The sequence below is a fragment of the Ambystoma mexicanum genome, chromosome 7q (genome assembly GCF_040938575.1).
Source record: "Ambystoma mexicanum isolate Mex_15411 chromosome 7q, UKY_AmexF1_1, whole genome shotgun sequence".
NCBI lineage: Eukaryota > Metazoa > Chordata > Amphibia > Caudata > Ambystomatidae > Ambystoma > Ambystoma mexicanum.
Genome location: NC_090941.1, coordinates 19,270,911 through 19,290,353, shown reverse-complemented (window position 1 = coordinate 19,290,353; position 19,443 = coordinate 19,270,911). Strand labels below are relative to the sequence as shown.

General features: G+C 45.3%; 1 protein-coding gene across 12 annotated transcripts in view; it reads right to left on the bottom strand.

The window, feature by feature from the left end:
* Nucleotides 1-19,443, bottom strand: part of DMD (dystrophin) — a 7,616,828-nt gene that overhangs the window by 337,336 nt on the left and 7,260,049 nt on the right. For all 12 annotated transcript variants that reach the window (XM_069639082.1, XM_069639084.1, XM_069639079.1 and 9 more), the window contains 2 exons: nt 9,692-9,893; nt 1,838-1,923 (listed from right to left, as the gene is read on the bottom strand). In XM_069639082.1, coding sequence (XP_069495183.1) covers nt 1,838-1,923; nt 9,692-9,893 — 288 coding nt within the window. The remainder of the gene's footprint in view (nt 1-1,837; nt 1,924-9,691; nt 9,894-19,443) is intronic.

Below are 19,443 nucleotides of genomic sequence, written 5' to 3'. Positions count from 1 at the left end.
CATGGGATTACAAACTTCAAATCGTGTTTGCCATGGTCGCCGAAATGCCCAAGGTTGCCCACTTAGCATGCCTGGCGTTTTAGGTCCCTTTCGCACTTACGCGGCACGGCTCTTCCGCTCGCCTTCCACTCTGGATTGCCTTGCCATCTTTCCACCTACTCCTGTGGCTCTGCTCCTGCATTTCTATTCCCCTTGAGGTTCCAGTGAGGATAACCCTGCGTTCTCCAGCTGCCGAAACACCCAGGAATCATCTCGTGGTGCCTAGCGTTTCTGCGACCCTGCTTTCTCTTGCAACGATTCTTTCCCTTCTTGCTGGTGAGCTCTTTGGCTGCGCCACACCGACTCGTGCTTCCAGCTTCCGAATGCCTTCCAGGAAGATGCAATGTCTTCTCCTGAGCCTCTTCCCCTAGTTGAGCTTTCATTTTTAAATGTCCTGCTCATAAGTGTTTTGTGAGTGCTAGTACCCTCATTGAGTGGCTCCTGTTGCTGTTGCTCTGCATCCTCCTGGTCACAGTACTTCGGTGGTTGTGGGAATTGGAGTCCACTTAACAACTGCTGTTTCTATGAAACGTCACTTCCTCAATGGACTTTAGGACATTCCACTCTAAGTTCCAGTGTACAGCGTTTCTTTCAATTTGCATTTCCTTCGCCCCTTCAGGTCTGCCCCCTGGCACTTCTCCATTGGTACAGTGTTTTCATCTGGCTTTTCTCTCCTGCTTCTGATATCTGCCTGTGAATCCTTGTTCCCACCGCGTTTCAGCATTCATCTCCCAGCCTGATCTTCTTTGTGTGCCCACTGATCAGGACTACATCTGTGACTCTGTGTGGCTCCAGTGGCTGGTTTCTCTGCCGCTGCTCACTCGCTCTTTGTGAAACCCAAGACTAATGTCTGGTGAGATTTTTCTGCTATTCCACAGGCAGTCCCCTTCATCACACCACCTACACTGGAAATGTATTCATTGCTCATTTCCAGGAAGTTATGCGTGGCCCTAAACTTCTGAGTGCTCTCCTCTCAAGTCGTCAGCTGTTGAAATAAGGTTCATTTTGGACATAAGAGCACCTTATGCTGGGCGTTTCCAAAGGATGATGATAGATCCATGGGTGGGAGAGGCTACATAGATTCTGCTGAAGCCTCACAGTACCTAGTCTATGAATTCCACATTGCAGAAACCACAATGTGAAGACTCCCAAATAGCTCTCGCTTTAGTAACGTGGCGAAGACTACCAATATATCAATTGACAGATTTTATTATCACAGAATCGAGGTGAAAATACATGAAATTGCATTTGTATTCATATCCTAGCTGCTTGCCACTTACTGCCTAGCACTTCCCTTTGTGGAACTCCTAGAACTTACCCCCCTCCCTCGTCCCTTCTCGCTCTCTGCTCTTGCACATTCTGAATACTCACAAGGACTAGTAGGACCGCCTCTTTCTTTCTCTTCATTGTTATTATATTTGCCTTTCATTCCCTTGTTCTCATCCCGTTGCCCTGTGGGCGCTTTGAAACACAATTTACTTGATGTATAAGCGCCTTACAAAATGCACAATAAAATAAAAAAAAATAAAAAATCTTCCTACATTTTACAACATGTGGCAGTGAACTGCATTCTCTCGTAGGGAAGCAATATTCTCTACTCAACATTCGTCGTTCGCACATTATCCCATGGACAATGATCTGCAATCAGCAGCGAACAGAACCCACTGAAATTTCATGATTTCTTTTATTTTTTTAATGAGTGCTACATATGCTTCACAATGTATAGCATAAAATAACTTGCAAGCAAAGGGGCAGAAAACAAGATCAGTTCACATGCTTGATAGCTGAAAGTACTTACATCTATACTTGTCTTCTAAGTGTGCTTTACACAAAGAAACAATGCCGGTTTTGAAAGACAAAACTCTGATCCTTCCTGTTCGGCCCCTATGGATATTAAACACAGAAGGAGAAAAAAATGATTGCAGTCCTGAGCATTTGATAAAGCAGAAAAAACACATGATTTCGTTTTAGATGTTTTAATGCTACTGGCGCTTGCTGCTTTATCCTAAACTGCCATTATATTAAACAAAGTGCATAGGGTTGTGCATAACTACTTTGCGCTGGGAACCGGAGACAGAACATATTGGCTACGTACTTCTTTTTGTTACTTCTATTTTCCCATATAGGTTTAGAGTCACTTGTTCTCCAATTAGTCCTTAATTTTAGTATTTTAAATGTCCATAAATAGTTCGGATGTTGAACAGCGTGTCAATTAAAGGGTCAAACAAAAGAGTTCAACTCATGTTGCTTGACGCCATGACACTTTCTAAGGACAGTGAAGGATCAGGTAAGTATAAAACAGGGAAATCATCCACCGGCATCCTCTCTCAGTAGTCACATCCTCTCAACTGACATCCATCGAACACGCTCATTATGCAACATTCTCTCACTCTGCATTCTACACCAATCACTCCCAACATTCCATGCATTCAGGACAGGGTCCAGGGAAGACTAATCACAACATATCTTCTCCCTCAACACAACAAGACAACACCACAAAGCAAGAGACATACACACATACCATTGCAACACATGTACATCCCTCAAATTTAGGACTGAACCAAACAACAACACACCCGCACAAACCCTACGACCGTCCTCGCCCAGTGGGACAATTTCTGCACCATATAATGCCTCTCCCTTTTTCTACCGAGTAAGGGAGTGACACCAACAACATCAGAAAGGATAGCACTTCATAACCCTTCGACAACATCATACTACCAGACCCACACCACATCTGCCCATCACGCAGTGCACTACACAATCAGCAAACGCTAGGCTCCCACACAACACACAAACCATTTACTCACAGCTCACTGGCTGAGCACTCCACATGTGTCCCATTTAACACGGCAGGGTACTCCAAATACCCGGGTAGCCAACAGAAAAACACTCAACGTGTCCCAGAGTCACCACCGCACAAGACGCCTGTGTTCAACGAACCACCTCATCACACTCCTCACTACTCATCTCCAAATGGGGAAGCCAAAACAAACCAACCACAACCATACACATTATAACATTTCAGACAAAAGCACATGTTATCCTCACTAGAAGTCCCTAAACATTACTTTCATGTTATCACACTATGCATTAAACTGCATCTTATAATTTCAAACTCTACTCATTTGTCTAATAAAGTCCAACCTGTGAAAACAAATGTTAATGTGGCAAGTTTCACCCACTCAGTGCCCTACACCACTAATCACAACATAATTCTCGACATTCAAAATGTGAAAAATGTATGTAATGAGATCAACAAGCATTACATTGGAGTTTGAATACAAAAATAAAATGTTGTGCAAGGCAACCAAGTAGGACGAGTGCACACTAAGAACCTCAGGTCACAGAGTTGCATCCTGCAAAGTCGACTCAGCCTTTCAGCTTTTTTGGAGATGGATGAGAACGCACGTTACATGGGTCGAGCAATATGCCGATTTCAAAAGGGATATAGAGGCTTGCGGTAAAGGACAGTAAGTAATAATGCACTTTTTAAAATTCAATGAATCTAAATAGAACCACTTGCTGTAATGTTTTATCATTGTGAGATGGGGGGCGTGGATGGACGCAGAGAGAGCGGATGACTCCCATTCATAAGAAACCGAGGCACAGGACACTGTGTACATGAAGTGCATTGCGTAAAGTTTGCATGCAAGATGCTGAGTCAAATAGGTGATTTATGTACGGCTGACATTGAAGGTGCGGCGTGCATAAAATCCTTGGTTTGCAGCATAGATGAAAGGGGGAGTCAATAAAGTGATTTGGAGACACTAGCAACGAAACGCTGCTTGGGTTAACATTTCTAGTAAGGGAGACAGTATCCCTGTACAGACTGATATCCGCAGCCGTTTTCTCTTTAGCTGGCTCTGTGACTCTGTGGGTGTGGATTTGTAGATCTTTAAATTTCCACCTGTAGAGCTGTCAATGGGGGGGCTGCGGAGGTCTTACTCCGTGACTCTCTCTCGTACCTATATTTCCATTTTAGCTCTTTGTGGCCATTTCTGGGTTTCACACTGGTCGCTGTGACGTAACTATGATTGCCTCCTTGCTTCTGTTTGGCTTGGGAGTCATTGGGATTTTGGGTCTGTAGTGGCCATCGTTGTTTCTGCCTTACATCCGTTTCACTTGGTTCTGCCATTGACTATTTTTCTTTGGAGGTCTTTAGGGCGGTTTATTGTTGTCCAACAGGGCATCTAAACCTGGGTCTGAACCCAGCGGCTCTTTCAGCAAATCAATGTGGCCAAGCGTGTCTGCGCGACTCTGACTTCTTCAATAAATAGCCATTACCTTTGTGCATGCCTCACTCTGACTGCGTGCGTCTCTCAAATGGTTGATTTAAAAAAATGTTTGCAGGAGAGGTTAGAACATAAGGTGAGGAGGGGCAGGTGGACAGGGGAAGATGTTGCGTGTTTGTTACTTCTAAGTGGGCAGTGTTTCTCATGCTCCTCCATTACAGCTTCAAACGCACATCGAAATTGCTTCCCCCTGCAGAGTGGTGTGTTGCAGTACATACAGAGGACTGTTGTCTTCCAAAGATATGGATCAACAGCCTCTTTTATTGCTTGCAAAGTAGCTGTTGGGATTGTGTGTCCCACAAAAGTAGGCTGTGTGGTTACAGTATTGGTTGAGGAAGATGATGTGGAAGAAGACAGCCTACTACTTGCTAAAACAGGAATAATCTTTCTGAGAGCATTGCGATAGTTGATTTGGTGTGGCGGTGCATGCAGGTGGTCCCGTAGGAGTAATGTCCAGGTAGTATGTGACTTGCACTCAGTGCATTTTACTTTTGTAGCTTTAGTCTTTGGTACATTCCCAACAGTGGTAAACATTTGCCACACCCATGATTCTCTCTGGTTGGTAGAGGTAGGCGCTTCCTCTTCCTCATCTTCTTGGTCCTCTTCATTGTCTTTGGAATTACTGCACTTTTTTTGTTGTGTGGGTCCTCCAGCTGGTGGTGGCTCTTGGGGAGGAGGGATGGCAATAGCTGATGCCATTTTTAAGATAAATAGCAGTTTTGCTACTATTCTTCCAAGTATGTGCTTTGTACTAGATCGTTAATGGATGATGAGTAAGTATAGGTGTAGGAGCAGTGCGAGGTTAACTTTTGAGCTTGGAAGTTCCTAGATCAGTAGAAAATGCAGTTCTGAACTGTCCTCAAAGCAAGGACCCGAATGCGAAGTGCAAACACGTTCATGGACATGCCATCATTCCACGCGCAAGCGCATTGTCACGTGGCACTGTCCGCAAGGTCCACAATGACGTCAGACGTTCGTGGACATCGACGAAAGCAAAAACAGTGGAAAAAGTATAGAAGTGTTAAAAATGATGCTAGAAGGTGGGAAATAGCAGAGCTTTAAGGTGAATTGGTGTAAATTGGACAAAAACGTTGCAGTATAGGGTTAGGTATGATATTAGGAAAATAGCATGCACTGGTAAAAACCAATGGAATTATCTGAAAAAAAAGTTGTTAAAGAGATGGTATGGTTAAGTTGCACCAATACAAACCTATAAAATTCAATGAAAAAATGTTGTTAAGGGACGTTATGGTTAAGTTGCACTAATAAAAACATATCAACGTTATGGTTGCAAGTAAAACCAAAAAAACCCAGAAATTCACCCGTTTTGGTAAGCTAACCAACCATAACTCTCGAAACCACCGTGCACTGCTAAGACTAACACCCAGGACATCAAGACATCAAAGATGACATTACAAATGGCATTGATGACATCACATTTCTGGCCCGCTTGTTTTTCTTCACTGACATATCCAGGCCAGGTGGTTTTCTTCACCGACAGTGAGAATATTAAAATTCAAAAGGTGCTCTAGGTTAACCTTGTCCTATGTTCTTAAAGTACTTTCCTTAGGGTTTGGTCTCAGCTCATGGTGCATGTACATGGGGCAATAGGCAGGCTTTAAACACACAATTCATTTGTATACATGAAGATAAACTTGAATGCTATTAACATTTTCTAATGATGCTGTTTCTTTCTTCCTTCCTTTAGTTTGCCTGTATGTGCCTCTGATTTGTATGCATTGGGGGTCTTCATATGTATTGTTTGTACTAGCACAAGTGTCTAGTAAGCCTTGAATTGCTAGCTAGTTATGACATGTTTAACATTGCACAATCACCTCTGACATCTTGTTAACAACATTATAAACACAACCCCTTGTAGGGACTTTTCATCAAAATGAATTTCACATGTGATGTCATCAGTGATGTCATCAATGACATTTGTGATGTCATCTTTGATGTCCTCAGTGTTAGTCTTAGCAGTGCACGGTGGCGGCGTGAGTTATGGTTGCTTAGCTTACCATAACTGGCGAATTTCTGGGGTTTGTGTCTGCGAATCCAACATGGAGGGCGTTTCCAAAAATCTGACGCACTTCACGCTTTTCACCATCCAATCAGTGGGCATGCCCGATGTCCGTGGACATCACGGCACCCTCTAGGCCATTTGGATACCTGTCGCGGACCAAACCCCGATATCACAATTTTTTTTTTTAACTACTATTTGGTCGTTTTAAAATATAACTACTGGGCGGATTTACACCAAATTTCCAAAAGCAGCTTTCACATCCCAACCGCCGCTCCTGGTGCAAATTTAGTGAAAATCCGTCCAGCAGCTTGGGCTGTAGGATGTCTATGGAAAAAATAATAATTTTAGGACCTCCCTATAATTTTGCACCCCCGACCCCCCCCGCCGACCAAGCCATATACCGTTTTTTCAGGGTTTGGTAAGGATTTGTCAAGGGGGAGCAAAGTTATAAGCCTCCCAAAAAGTTCTCTTCATATGAGTTCAGCAACTTAACCATAACTATATGCCCGCTACCGCAGGCCTTGTATATATGAATAGATATAGAATCAAACAATATAATACTGCTGTAAGAATAATTATACGTGATGTACAGTGGGTATCAACGGGTGGACTTTTTGCAGGGTAGGGTCAGTGTAGCCATCAAGGGAGAAGAGATGGAGTTTCAGGTCATCTTTAAACCAAGTGATAGTAGTTCTATTTTTTTTCATGTCAGGAGGCAGTGTTTTCCTGTGTCTTTTGACGGCCAGGAGTAAGAATGAGCTGAAGCAGTAGGCAGCATGGGTGGGGAGGAGGGGATGGACATGGTGGCTCAGAAAAGAGAGGGAGGGGGAGCAGTCAAGAAGCAAGCAGTGGAGCTTCAGCAGTGTTTCTAGAAACACTGCTGTGCTTCACTATGCCTTGACGGTTCTAACTCCTTAAGAAGGAAAAAGTTAACTTCTTAAAAGGAGAACATGTATCGCACAAACTAGGGAAATCTTGACTTGATACAGCGCTTAACTGGGTGCAAGTGGCCCGTGAAGCCATGGCCAGGTGGGAGATAAGCATGCATGTGCCATTAACTAATGCAGGTATCACAGCTTGTGGGAGGACCTCCATCTCAGTCTGCTCAGTGAATTTAAAGTGAAGTCCATCTGCAATGACGGGGCAAGCAAATGAAAAGGACAATTATCACTGGTTCATTAAAATCAAGCATTCTATCATCCAACTCAGCATGTCTAATAAAGTATCTGCCCCTTCATCAACCCCCACACTCCCAGGCATCCACTCTCCCCTTCAGGCCACCTTCTCTCCACTGCTACACTCACTTGCCCACACACCAATTTAAGAATCCATTTTTAAATTCAGGAACCACTGGACCACATCTTGATCCCAGTCAGACTAAATTCTTCAAAAACAATATCTTGAGTATCGTGGCATGTTTCTCAACCTCCTGAAAGTAGCATTGGTCATCCCACTTCTAACAAACAATACCATGGACCACAGAGATTACGACCGCAAACATGAGCCATCCCTGCTTTCTTTTGACAAACCATCAACAACCTTGTATGCAGGAATTGGCTTAAGCTCCCAATGCAATCACTTATTCAATGGCTTTTGTCAGCATCTCTGGAGCAAACATTTCTGGCTATCTTCCATGGACAATTAAACTCACCCTGCCATGTATGTAAAAGGATGAAGGTTCCTTCTTAATGAAGCTTTCACAGAGACCCAGGGGACACATTTGGCAGGCCCAGTTTCTTTCATTTCAAACTACATTGATGCAACACCCCTTTCCTCACCTTCCCAGACAGATCCACTGCTCTAAAAGGGCTATCCTCTTGCCTTGACAGACTCCACCTATGGCTCTAATGGTGCCAAATTCAACACTCCCATCATGTCCAAAATGCTGCTACAAGCCGCTCCGTGCAGATGGATCAATGAGAGCCCATCTCCCAGGCCCTCATCTCTGGTTAGCACGTAACAAGAAAACACTATTTAAACTAGCCTGCATCATCATCATCATCTTCATCTACAAAGCCCACAGGGGTGTTGGTCTTGACTTCCTACCTGCCCATCACATTCCTTCGACTTCTTCCCCAGAATAATCAATGTTCTAGGCGTCACGAAAATCAGGAGGGTGGTCACCAAAAGAGGTAGGCTTTCTCGCTTCTTTGAGGACCGACCATCTGCCTCCATGTGCCGATTCGCACCTCCTGGAACCAGAGCCAACTCCCATCTGAAATCCTCCCATCATTCTTGTAGTCCCGAGCCCCCTCGAAAACCAGTTGTGGCATTTAGTTTAAACACGATATGGAAACAATGGAAATAACAGCTCCTATGGCCCATCCAAAATGAAGCTTTTTTTTACCCTTGCCACAAATGCGCCTTGAGGTTGCTACTGCAATCTTTCACATAGAACACAGCACCTCGTCAAACTCGGCCCACACCGGCCCATTCAAAGTCAGACCAGATCTCTGAAAATGAATCGGTTCTTGTTTGTAAAATACAAAAACGTAAAGACGAAGGTATTTTTTTTAGTTCCAGTAGACCATAAAACGATCGCTGTCGAGACTAAAATTTAGATGGATCTTATGCATTCCAAACCTGTTTCGAAAGGGGCTTGCGATTTGCTCTTGCGGAAACTACCCAATCAGGAAGCTGCAGAATAAATGCTAGACCTCATTTTAAAACGACGGGAAACATTGGACGACGATATTGGACCCATTTTAAAATTAATGCTCTGTAATAACTTTCTATGATGTTTAAGTTGCTCGAATAAAAGCCATCACAACCTGCGCAGACTAAAATAAGAACCACTGAAAGTTCAAATCAGAGTTGGCTGCCTGCCAGCACTTTGCACGATTCAAGGATTATACCACAAAGCCGATGAAAAGGGAAAGAAAAGTCAAGTTTTATGGTCAAAAGTAGAGCGAAACTAAGCAGTGCGGCCACTTGACCGTCCTTTTATCTGGTTACCATGAGCACACGGTGGCGTGACGCAGGGCAATTAAATCAGTAGCCTCCTGATGTTGCCAATAGCTTCTAAGCGGAAGAGCTCAACGTTCTAGAAAAGTCTACTGACCTCATTACACCGTGCATAGTGTTTCACAACGTTCGATTTTCTGCTTCTTCTCTCGCAGCCTAATACAATAGCCTAACCCAGGAAAACCCTAACCCTGGGCTGTATCGATTCCCTTAAGTGCAACCATTAAGTCATTTGGCTCTGCGAAACCCGCACTTTGACCGCCAGCTTCCGGCTTACGGCCATTCATCCTGCTACAATGGTGACAGCTCATTATCCACAGCTGTCCTTAAACCCTTTCAGCGTCGCGCGGCCCGTGGGGGCAGCACCTACGTGTCATAGACGTTGAGCAGCCAGTTCAGGCACATGTCGACGCAGAGCGGCACGTTGACCAAAGTGTTGTGCTCTTGTTCCAGCCGATCATAGATGGTGGTTAAGCAGTTGATGATCTGCAGGATGTCAATCAGTTGGTCGTTCTGTTTGAGGTTGTGCTGCTCCAAGGCATCGCACACTGCAGACAAACCGAGCAAATCCACTGCAGAGAAAGAAACAAAGAGAAGAAAACACCAATCAGTATACGAGGCTTATTTGCTAAAGATGGAGCACTGATCTAGAGCGTTAGCAATAATAAAAAAAAAATCTCTGGATCAAGATCAAGCATAAGATTTATAAAGCACATTTTAATTAATTGATTCTTGGCATATGTGGCAAGTTACCACACGAGGTTGGTGAAACACTTCCCCATTCCTGATTTTTCTTTGCCTTATGGGACTAGTAATTTTGCTGTACTTCATAAAGTCACACAAGAAGCAGGTGTTGACACCTTCTATTTAATTAACTTAAAATAATTATGCAGAGATGCAGCAATGCAGCCACCAGTCCATCGCTGCATATTATTTTCAGTTAGCCCAATAAAAGGTATCAAAACGTGCATCTTATACCCCAGAAGGCAAAGAAATGACTAGCACAGCACCAAACCTTTCTGTGTATACTCGAGATGTTATGCAGTCAGGAGTACTAATCTAAGAGTGCAGTAGACAAAGCATGCCTGGGTGCGCATCTCTCCAATGACACGGAGCATGTTGATGTGTAGGCATCGTTTACAGAGATATCTCCTATTTCTAAGGTAAGTTAACACACACAGGCCACAATGCAGATGCGCAACAAAACCGATATCAAATGGAATGCAGTTAAGCAGACAATCAACAGCATGCAGAAGGTCAACAGATAACCATGGAATAGTGATAATATTTTATTACAACTTATTACCGGGGACCAGTGTCCAAGCGTGGGACTGAGATTCAAACCAGCGTACTCTGCCTTCCAAAACAAAAGCGTGGCCCCTGAGCTATCCTCCCAGCCATGATTGTTGCATGCCTGCAACCTCTCATGTTGTACAAAGCAGCTGCCGCCTTTCTCTGGATACTTCTGTAGAGGAGCAGTTGAATGCCGCTGCAGGAAGTCCCGCCCTACTGCCTGTATGTTGGAAACTTGAAACTACACCATGCTTGACACCAGTAGTTATGACCATATGGCTACAAGTGTTCGAGGAAAGGTATCCACTGAGAAAGCCATACCCGATGGATGCACAAAGAGATTACAAACTCTTGGAAGAGGTCTCCGAAGCAATATGAAAAAAGGAGAAAGAAGCTGGTTACATCACAATAGTTGAGAGTGACGCACTAAGAAGATAAAAAGATGTATGGACCTTATAGAAGTTGATGACGAAATAACGAATCAAGTAAACATCCTTATGCAGGAAAGAAGATTGCATGTACACATGTGACATACTGCAGAAAATGCAAGCCATCTATTATTGTACAGATGCAGCAATGCAGCAGACTAAGTTATCATAGAAGCTGGCTATACGTAGTGAATAGATTGAAGGCAAAGCTGCCATTATATAGAATATGAACTTCGGTGTCACAATTTTAGTAAGTTCAAACTCACGGAGAAAGAAGGATCGAGAGCTGTGTGTCGCAGCAAAGAATTAGCTGGAGATCACAGACTAAGGGTGAAGCGGTTTGGCTGGTATCAAAGCTGAAGGCAGCCAAGAACTGGTTATCTATCCTCAAAGAACAGTGAATGTGATGAGCAGAATTATCCCTCATCAAGGTGCAAGGAAGGAACACCACAAGTGCCAAGTTTATTAATTCAAGACAATTGAATGCTAGAAAGTGAGCTAAATTGCAGTCTCCTATCATGCGACCCAAGGACGAAAACAGGAGTTGGGCATGCAGACCAGAACTGTGATAAGCATGTGCCCATACTCCCTTATATTCCCAGAGAAGAGAACCTACTGCAAGGCCAAGTTCAAAGACAGTCTGCATGGCAGAAGGCATGGACAATGAGAGATGAGGTGCTAATTGGGTGGGAATGTGAAGTCAAGTTTACCCTGGCACCTGGGTATGAACGTATGTGCTGCTAGTGAGCCGAATGGCATGAGCGTGCCAACCAATTGTAGAGGGCTACATAACAAAGGGCCTTCTAGCTTAAGAACCAATAATATTATGTGTACTTAATAAGTGTCGAGGATGACTTGCACAAGAGGCAGTCTTTAGTTGTCCACCTGACAGTAGATGTCCTGTCACAATCCCAGTACCTACATAAAGTAAAGGCATACTTAGATATTCCCCTTGAGCCAACCACAATCCCCCATAGGTTTTTAATTGCCACGTAGTAGGAGGTCACTTATGACACATTTTTAGTACTTAAGTGTTTTTTATGTGATTTGCGCTGAGAGCACGGTTGAACGTCTATTGATGTCTGTTGCAACTCCCTCTTTTGGACAATTAGATATTAAAACAGTTGAACGAGACTTCGCCAACTTCCAGAGTCGGTCTGATTATTTGGTGTAAGAGTTACTCTGCATCCCATCCTTTGTATGACAGGTTACTGATTAAGGACATTGTTAAGACGGATTTCTGGACTCTGTCCTGGTGGCGCAGAAGTTCAGAAGGCCAACCTAATTACTTGGAACAGGGTAACCTCTGGACGAGCCAGACCAATCAAGGTAGCGATCGCGGCGGTCAAGACTAGGTCTCAAGAGGGGTGAGGGTGACTGAAAGCCCGCAATGAGCACACAAAGCAAGGACACTTACAAACTACTCCAAACAGGTGTTATATTAAAAATATATACACATTTATTCCAAGGCCTTTAAAACAATGACCGTAGCGAGAAATCACAATACATCTCTAGTAAACCAACACATACCATACCAATACAATATATATACAAATACAACAAGTCTCAAGCGTTAGATGCACGAAATGTGTAGTCCACCTAAAAGGGAAGGAAAACAGGCAGTGCGAAATAATGCTTAGACCCAGTCCGCCTTCAGAGGCACCTAACTAAAAGGAAGTCCGAGCCCTGCGAAGAGTGGAGCCTTGTGCTCAAAAGTACCTCCACACGGTGGTGCCAACGGGCAAAAGGGGAGTCTCTTCGAGGGAAATCAGGCCGTTCAGTTTAGTGCACAAATGAAGAACAAGTTCCGCGACTCAAGCGCAGCCTCCACTGTGGGCAGAAGCAGAGCGCGAGTACGGAAAAGGGTGCTGTTTTGACACAGCGGGGAAAAGCTATGGGCTCCTGCAGGAGGGCGACCAGTTCCTAGCTATGCTACTCACCGGTCCCCGATGCAAGCAGACCCAGGCTTCTCCGCGTCAGTTTCAGTCGCTGACAGGTTCAGAAGAGCAGGGGACGTCTCGTCGTCGTGTTGAGTCTGCAGCAGTAGAGTTGAGTAAAAGAAGTCCCAAACGAAGGAACCCGCACAGTTTGTTACCACAGCAGGGCAACGGAGCGGCCGTGTGTATCTGAGCCAAATGTACACTACTCACTTCAGACCTGGGAACGGCAAGTGTACAAATCGTGTGAGAGTGACAAGGACTCGAAATACTACACAACCTGGCGGTGGTTACAGAGCAAGACTCCGGTGTAAGCTGGTCAGTCTGCTGGATGGCCCAGAGACGCTTCCGAAGGCTTACGAGCAGGAGATGGTGAAGCTGTCCCCGCTATTCCAAGGGTCGAAGTACCAGTACAGGCCTTCTGGTTCGATCAAAGGTGAAAAGGGTTTCACAAGCCGACAGCAGTGCAGAGGAGCAGTCCTTCAGCGGGTCACCAGCGATTCCTCAGTTCAGCCTCTTGGTTGAAGGATACTTGGCTCCTGTATTCCTTCGTTCGTGGGAACTCAGGAGATCGACATGGTAGTGGTGTTTCCAGCCCCCTCTTATCCACGGTTCCCTTCGCGCCAAAACGGAGGGGACCCAATGGGAGATCCGCTCATCAACACTCACACCATTCGTGGACCAATCACGGACCACGGTGGTCCCAGGCATTCACACCACCCTAGACTCTCTGGCACCCAGGATGTGTATTGGGACTAGACATCCCAGCCCACATCCTGGAGGCACACACGAGGCATGTAGAAGCCCGCGAAAGCATCTGTGTTTCGCGGGAAAGTACATGCCCAAATAAGGAAGGCCCCGGGTCGGCTCGACCTGGGGAAGGTGAAGGGAGCAAGACGGTCAGCAGACAGGACAAAGGAGCCTCGTGGTCTGGCCATTTTGGGAGCCAGGCCACCATTTTGGGTTAAGCGCGAGAAACGCGCTTAAAACGCCAAAAGGAGCTCAAAACACAAGAAACGATCGCTGCCACCATTCCCGTCCGTGAACCACTTGCACCGATCAATTACAATCCTAAACGAGTATCTAGGGCCTGTAGAAGGCTAGAGACCCAAGAGAGCTGTAACTTAGCTTACAGTGCCCTCTTGTGTCATGTTGCACGAAAGCCGCAACATGATAAAAGAAACTATGGAAAACAGCGTTTCCCGGTACTGACTGTCTTAAGGGCATGTCAGTTTCCCCGTAAGAAAGGAGCGAAAGCCCAGAGGAGTGCAGAAGAAGGCTGCACTTCTCTGGCAAAGTCGAGAACAAGGTGTAAAACAACAGCAAAAAGTTTAGGGGTTGCCAAATGGAAGGAAAATTACCTACAATTACGAAATCTTTCCTAACAGACATTATGTTCAGTTCTGAGAGTTGTCTTATGTTAAAGGAAGCTGTTTCCCTTATGAAAAGCTGCCACCCTATTTTCAATGTGCTCTCAGTCTAGAACCAAAAGTTCACCATCATGGCTTTGAAATCTCCCCAAATGTTAGTTTACACCAGATCTTACCATAATCAACATGTTTCACCCAAATCATAGTTAAACCGATAATCATGCTAAGCACAGTAGCAAATAAGGGAAATAACTCCCTGGTACATAGGAACAGGTTGCACAAGATGTTAATTGAAATAAAAGGAAGCCATCTTGTATTCTCTAATAACACACTTGGATAGTTTGTAAATGGGAGGGATGCAGGAGAGATCCACAGTAAAGTGATGTTCAAAGAAACAGCGCTTATAGGGGCTTGAGGTACGAAGCCTGCTTAATTCCAACATTCTGGTAAGGCCTATAAGTAGAGCATATAAACCGGGCATCGCTTGTGGCATCCCAAAGGATAACCATGCAAGGCCATAAGCCAATACCAGTGTTTCCTGCGTTAGCCAGCTCGCCATGAAGACTAAGACGAGCACTAAAACGCTTGTTAAATGGGGCAAGTGGTTATTCAGCAAACACACACATGTGCAGTTCAGATCATGAGATCAGCAGTTTCAATGCCTTTCTGTAGGCATGCCTACATTGACTGCTGCTGCCCTTAGCCGTCAGACTGGCTCTGCACTGCAGTAGCAGATGCATGCACATGCTACAACACAGATACCTGCATAATATCACCAGTAAAATGGACAACGGTTTGGGCATGTGTGTATCCATAGGAGAGGCACTTTCCAGGCACTGCCATAGTGGTCTTAACTGGCCATTGATGGCAGCAGGTGCAAAATGGTGCGAGTACCATCATCTAACAGCTGTGCCTGGCAAATGCTGAATACTTATACGCAAGGCAAAACTGTTGGCTTTGCCAATGCTTGTTTTTCAGTGAATGACGCACAAAGTGCTTATTATAATTTGAATGACTGAAGGCAGTCCTGGTTTAGACATTTTAATTTCAGCAGTAGCGTACATGCCAACATTCCGACACACCTGGGAGCGTGATTTTGTCAGAGAAATCGAGAGACACAAATGTTTCCAAAGGAATGCATTGGGGAAACTATTTTAGGCGGGGGAACGTGTAAAATTGTAATATTTTGCACTGAAAAATTGGGAGTCTCTGACCTAAATCGGGATGGATGGCCTTTGTGTAGTAGTGGGTTCACATTAAAATTGGGAGGATACAAGTGAGTTAAATAAATGGCACAGTCTAGGCTTTTGCCATCGCAGAAGTGGTTTACAGACTGAATGGCTGGTCACAGCACTGGGTAAAAAATAAAATGGTTCTTTGCTAGCTTGCAGGTACAGCAGTAGAGAAAATGGAAATTGAACAAAGCAAGAGATGGAAGAAGTTGTGAACTGTCCATGCAACTGATGGCATGAGGAAAAAACAGTTGCAAGGGGCAGAAGAGCCCATGGATGTGGAGAGAGGTTGCAGGGAAGTGGAATTGGGCAAGAAGGCTGGTAGCTGTGCTGGGTGAATGGCCAATGCAGGGGCGCCCAGTACGGGGGCTGCGGGCAGAATGAAGTCGGGGCTGAGCCCCCCCCCCCCCGGCCGGAGAGAAGAGACGCAGTATGGATGGCCCTTTGTTCCATCCATACTGTGTCTCTCTCTGGCAGCCCGGGTAAAAGCCGGGGAAAAACGATGTTTAGAAATTGGGGACAGATGCAAAGCAAGAGGCTCTTGCTTTGCATCTGTCCCTCAATTTCTAAAAATCGTTTTGGGTTGGGTGTATTTGTACATCTGTGCACCCCTGTTGCCAAGAGGAGTGCACAGATGTATAGGTACACCCAAACAAAAACGATTTTTAGAAATGGAGGTACAGATGCAAAGCGAGGGAGGGGGCAGGGGCAGGGAGAGGGCAAATGAGACTGTTTGCATGTCCCTGAGTGTGCACGTGGTGAGGGTGAATACTGTGGGCGGGGAGCGGAGGCGTATGAGCCAGCACTTTCTAGTAGAGCTGCCATATTTGAAATGGGGCAGTGCTGGTACTCCTCAGTTAGCTGGCTATGCTCTTGATGGGATAGTACTGCTGTAACAGAGCTTCTATAATTGTTGAATCTTCTCAGCAATAATACTATGCTTTTGTTGAGGCAATGCTAGTTCATCTTAGTTCGGCTGCTATACTTTTGATGGGACAACATCAGCACTTCTCAGTTGAGCTGCTACACTCTTATTGACAAGGCCCCAGCATTTCTCAACAGATGCATTTCTTTTTATTTTAATTGGTTATTTATAATGCGTGTACTACCCAGAGGTTTCTAAGTGCGGACTGAGGGAACGAACCTGTGTTGCGCGGACCGAGGGAGTGAACCTGTGTTGCGCGGACCGAGGGACGAACCTGTGTTGAGCAGACCGAGGGATCGAACCTGTGTTGCTCTGTGTCGTCTTGCTTCCAAGGCGAGCATGTTGCCCCTGAGCTATCCTTCCTATACTCTAAAGATCTGAAGTACATTTAATGATACAGAACCAGAACTATTGAGCAAGTCTGTCATCGGAATAACTCAACACCTTCGTGGTTATACAAGAGCTCATATATTAAAAGGGATGGAATTACTCAGAATGTAGCAGCACTATTCAATAATCCAAAGTTCTTAAGCATAGTTAATGTGAAAATACTACACTTCTCACCGTTGGAACAGTACTGCCACTTCTCATAGAGGCTTCTACACCTTTTATGGGGCAGCACTGATCCAGCCTACTGCTCACATACTCAGAATTGTCATTTCTCAGCAGGACTGCAACACTATACCATTGTGTTCTGTATGTTGAGTGCTTCTTCACCACCAATGTGGATTCATAGCTCTCTCCCTGTGTCTAAATGGTAGATCTGTCTACATTCAATTGGCAACAGGCATGTCCGGAGCTGCCTGCTGTCCATAAGCTGCTGCTCAGGTTGTTGGGAGCTGTGATGGGGCAAGGGATAGAAGGCTCAAGCCTGTCGGATAGCAGAATCAGCAGGATCTTAAAACCTGCTCACTCCTTCTGGAGGGGCGATGGGGCAAAATGAGCCTGATGCCACATACAGGGGGTTGTTACCCCTTTATCTCTCCTGAATGAAAGCCTGAGCTCTCTCAGACACAAGTTATCACCCCTGCACACACATTGAATGAATATGGTATGGATCTATAGATCGAGAAAACTGGAGTGACAATTCAGAGTGTTTTAACAGAAATATAATTGTCTTCCCAGATGGGAGACTGACTCCATTAATATACATGGGGTCACTGAGATGACCAAGAGTGAAACTGTACATACAGTTGTGAGATTACCAGCAACGGTTGATACTATGCTCCAAGGCGGAGTGAGGTGCCCACGCAATATATCACAATGTTTATAGGTGTGAGATCCATCCTGAATGCTTGGCCAGAGTTTAACACTGAAGAAGTGAGCATGTGATCCGGGGTCTGCAGCCCACACACACGCAGGGGATTCCCATGCTCCCACTTGCGAGATTTGCACCAAATTATTAAGATTGTGCTCCAAGGTAGGAGGCACACGCACAGTCTTTGCTCTGACGTTTGACACACTCACAGGATGGGACGGCATTTAGTTCTGCCATCCTAGTTGTGTTGCTCTGCCTTTTGAGGGCTACTACAACCTGGATGATTATTGAGGGGTGGAGTAGGGGCAGTGATGGCCTACTGGAATGCAACTCGAAGGCTTAAATCTCCTTCTTACTTGACTTTAGTATGTGCAGTACATGCTAGCCAATGTTTCCACTGTTCTGTGCTGCGCGCGCCTCCACTCCCCCCCGCGTGCCGTTGCACCAAGTTGGCGACTACATGCAAATTTGCGGTCCTATAACTGCCAGTGATGTCACTTCCAGCATTTGGGTCCACCCCCCCACACCCCCTGGGAAATTCATAAGTTGGCTCCCCTGGGCCAATGTAGTTATCTCTGTGAGGTTTAGAGAGAGAAGGAAAGCAGAGGAGATACTCTAGAAAAGCAACAGAAAACGAGTGTTTCTCGGTAGGGTATCTGCATGGCACGTCTACTGGTTAATGCCTTACAAGCTGCCAAGGGAAACGCTATGGAAAGAGGCAGTGAAAGGTTTCCTGTAGCAGGAGGGGTAGGCATTTGATGGTTGAAGAGCCGGTGTAGTCCTCCTTTAATTGCAGCCTAGCCATGAATAGCCTCGGATGCCATATGTTTGTGGAAGGGGCAAGGTTTTTTTCATTAAACATTAAAGAAGGGGTGTAAAAGCTGGGTTATGCAGGTGACCCCAAAGCAGCAGAGTACGCCAGAATATGACATCTATGAGTCTTCTAGCAAATCCTCCGAGTTGCCAGGAGACCAGGTTAATGGCACATTATAGTCCAATGACCTACAGACGGATCCTCGCTCTTTTCTGAGAGTTTTCTTAATAACATTCAGCTTATATGTCCAAGGAGCCTGTCAGTTTGTGAACACTAGCGAATTTGAGAAGTAGGTGAGGGTTGCTACAGTGGACTCAACTAAGCATTTCCAGTGCAAACCTGGACCTCTTACCCCAATTGGAGGTAGCGATGGACTCATGGCGAGTCCATTCTCATGACCTGGAGTGGGAGCCTGACGAAAACTCTAGAGAGAAGTATTTGAATAGGTAGGAGAGGCCAACATTGCCTGCTGTAAGATATCCATTGCCCTCCCAGCTAAGTGGGGTGGCAACTAGCCTCGCTCTGCCGAAGGACCAGGCCTGAAATCTAAGACTTTGCTGGTCACGGTACTTGACCTTAGTTGAAATGCCTCACTGTCCTTGCAGATAAAATGGGTGGTAATGGAAAGACTTTTCAGAACTCCACACTCGCAGTATATACCTGAAGGACAAGCGCCCTGAAACGGCTAGATTTAGCACTCTGCAGAACATGTAAATGCATATAGCATATAGCTGTCTGGGAGAAAAGCACAGGAGCCCTGCAAGGTATCGAGTGTGGCAGCTAAGAAGTGGCACTAGGCTGGTCGGGAGCACTTATTTGTTAAGGATCCACCCAACACACGTAAATGCTTTCATGGGGGATGCCA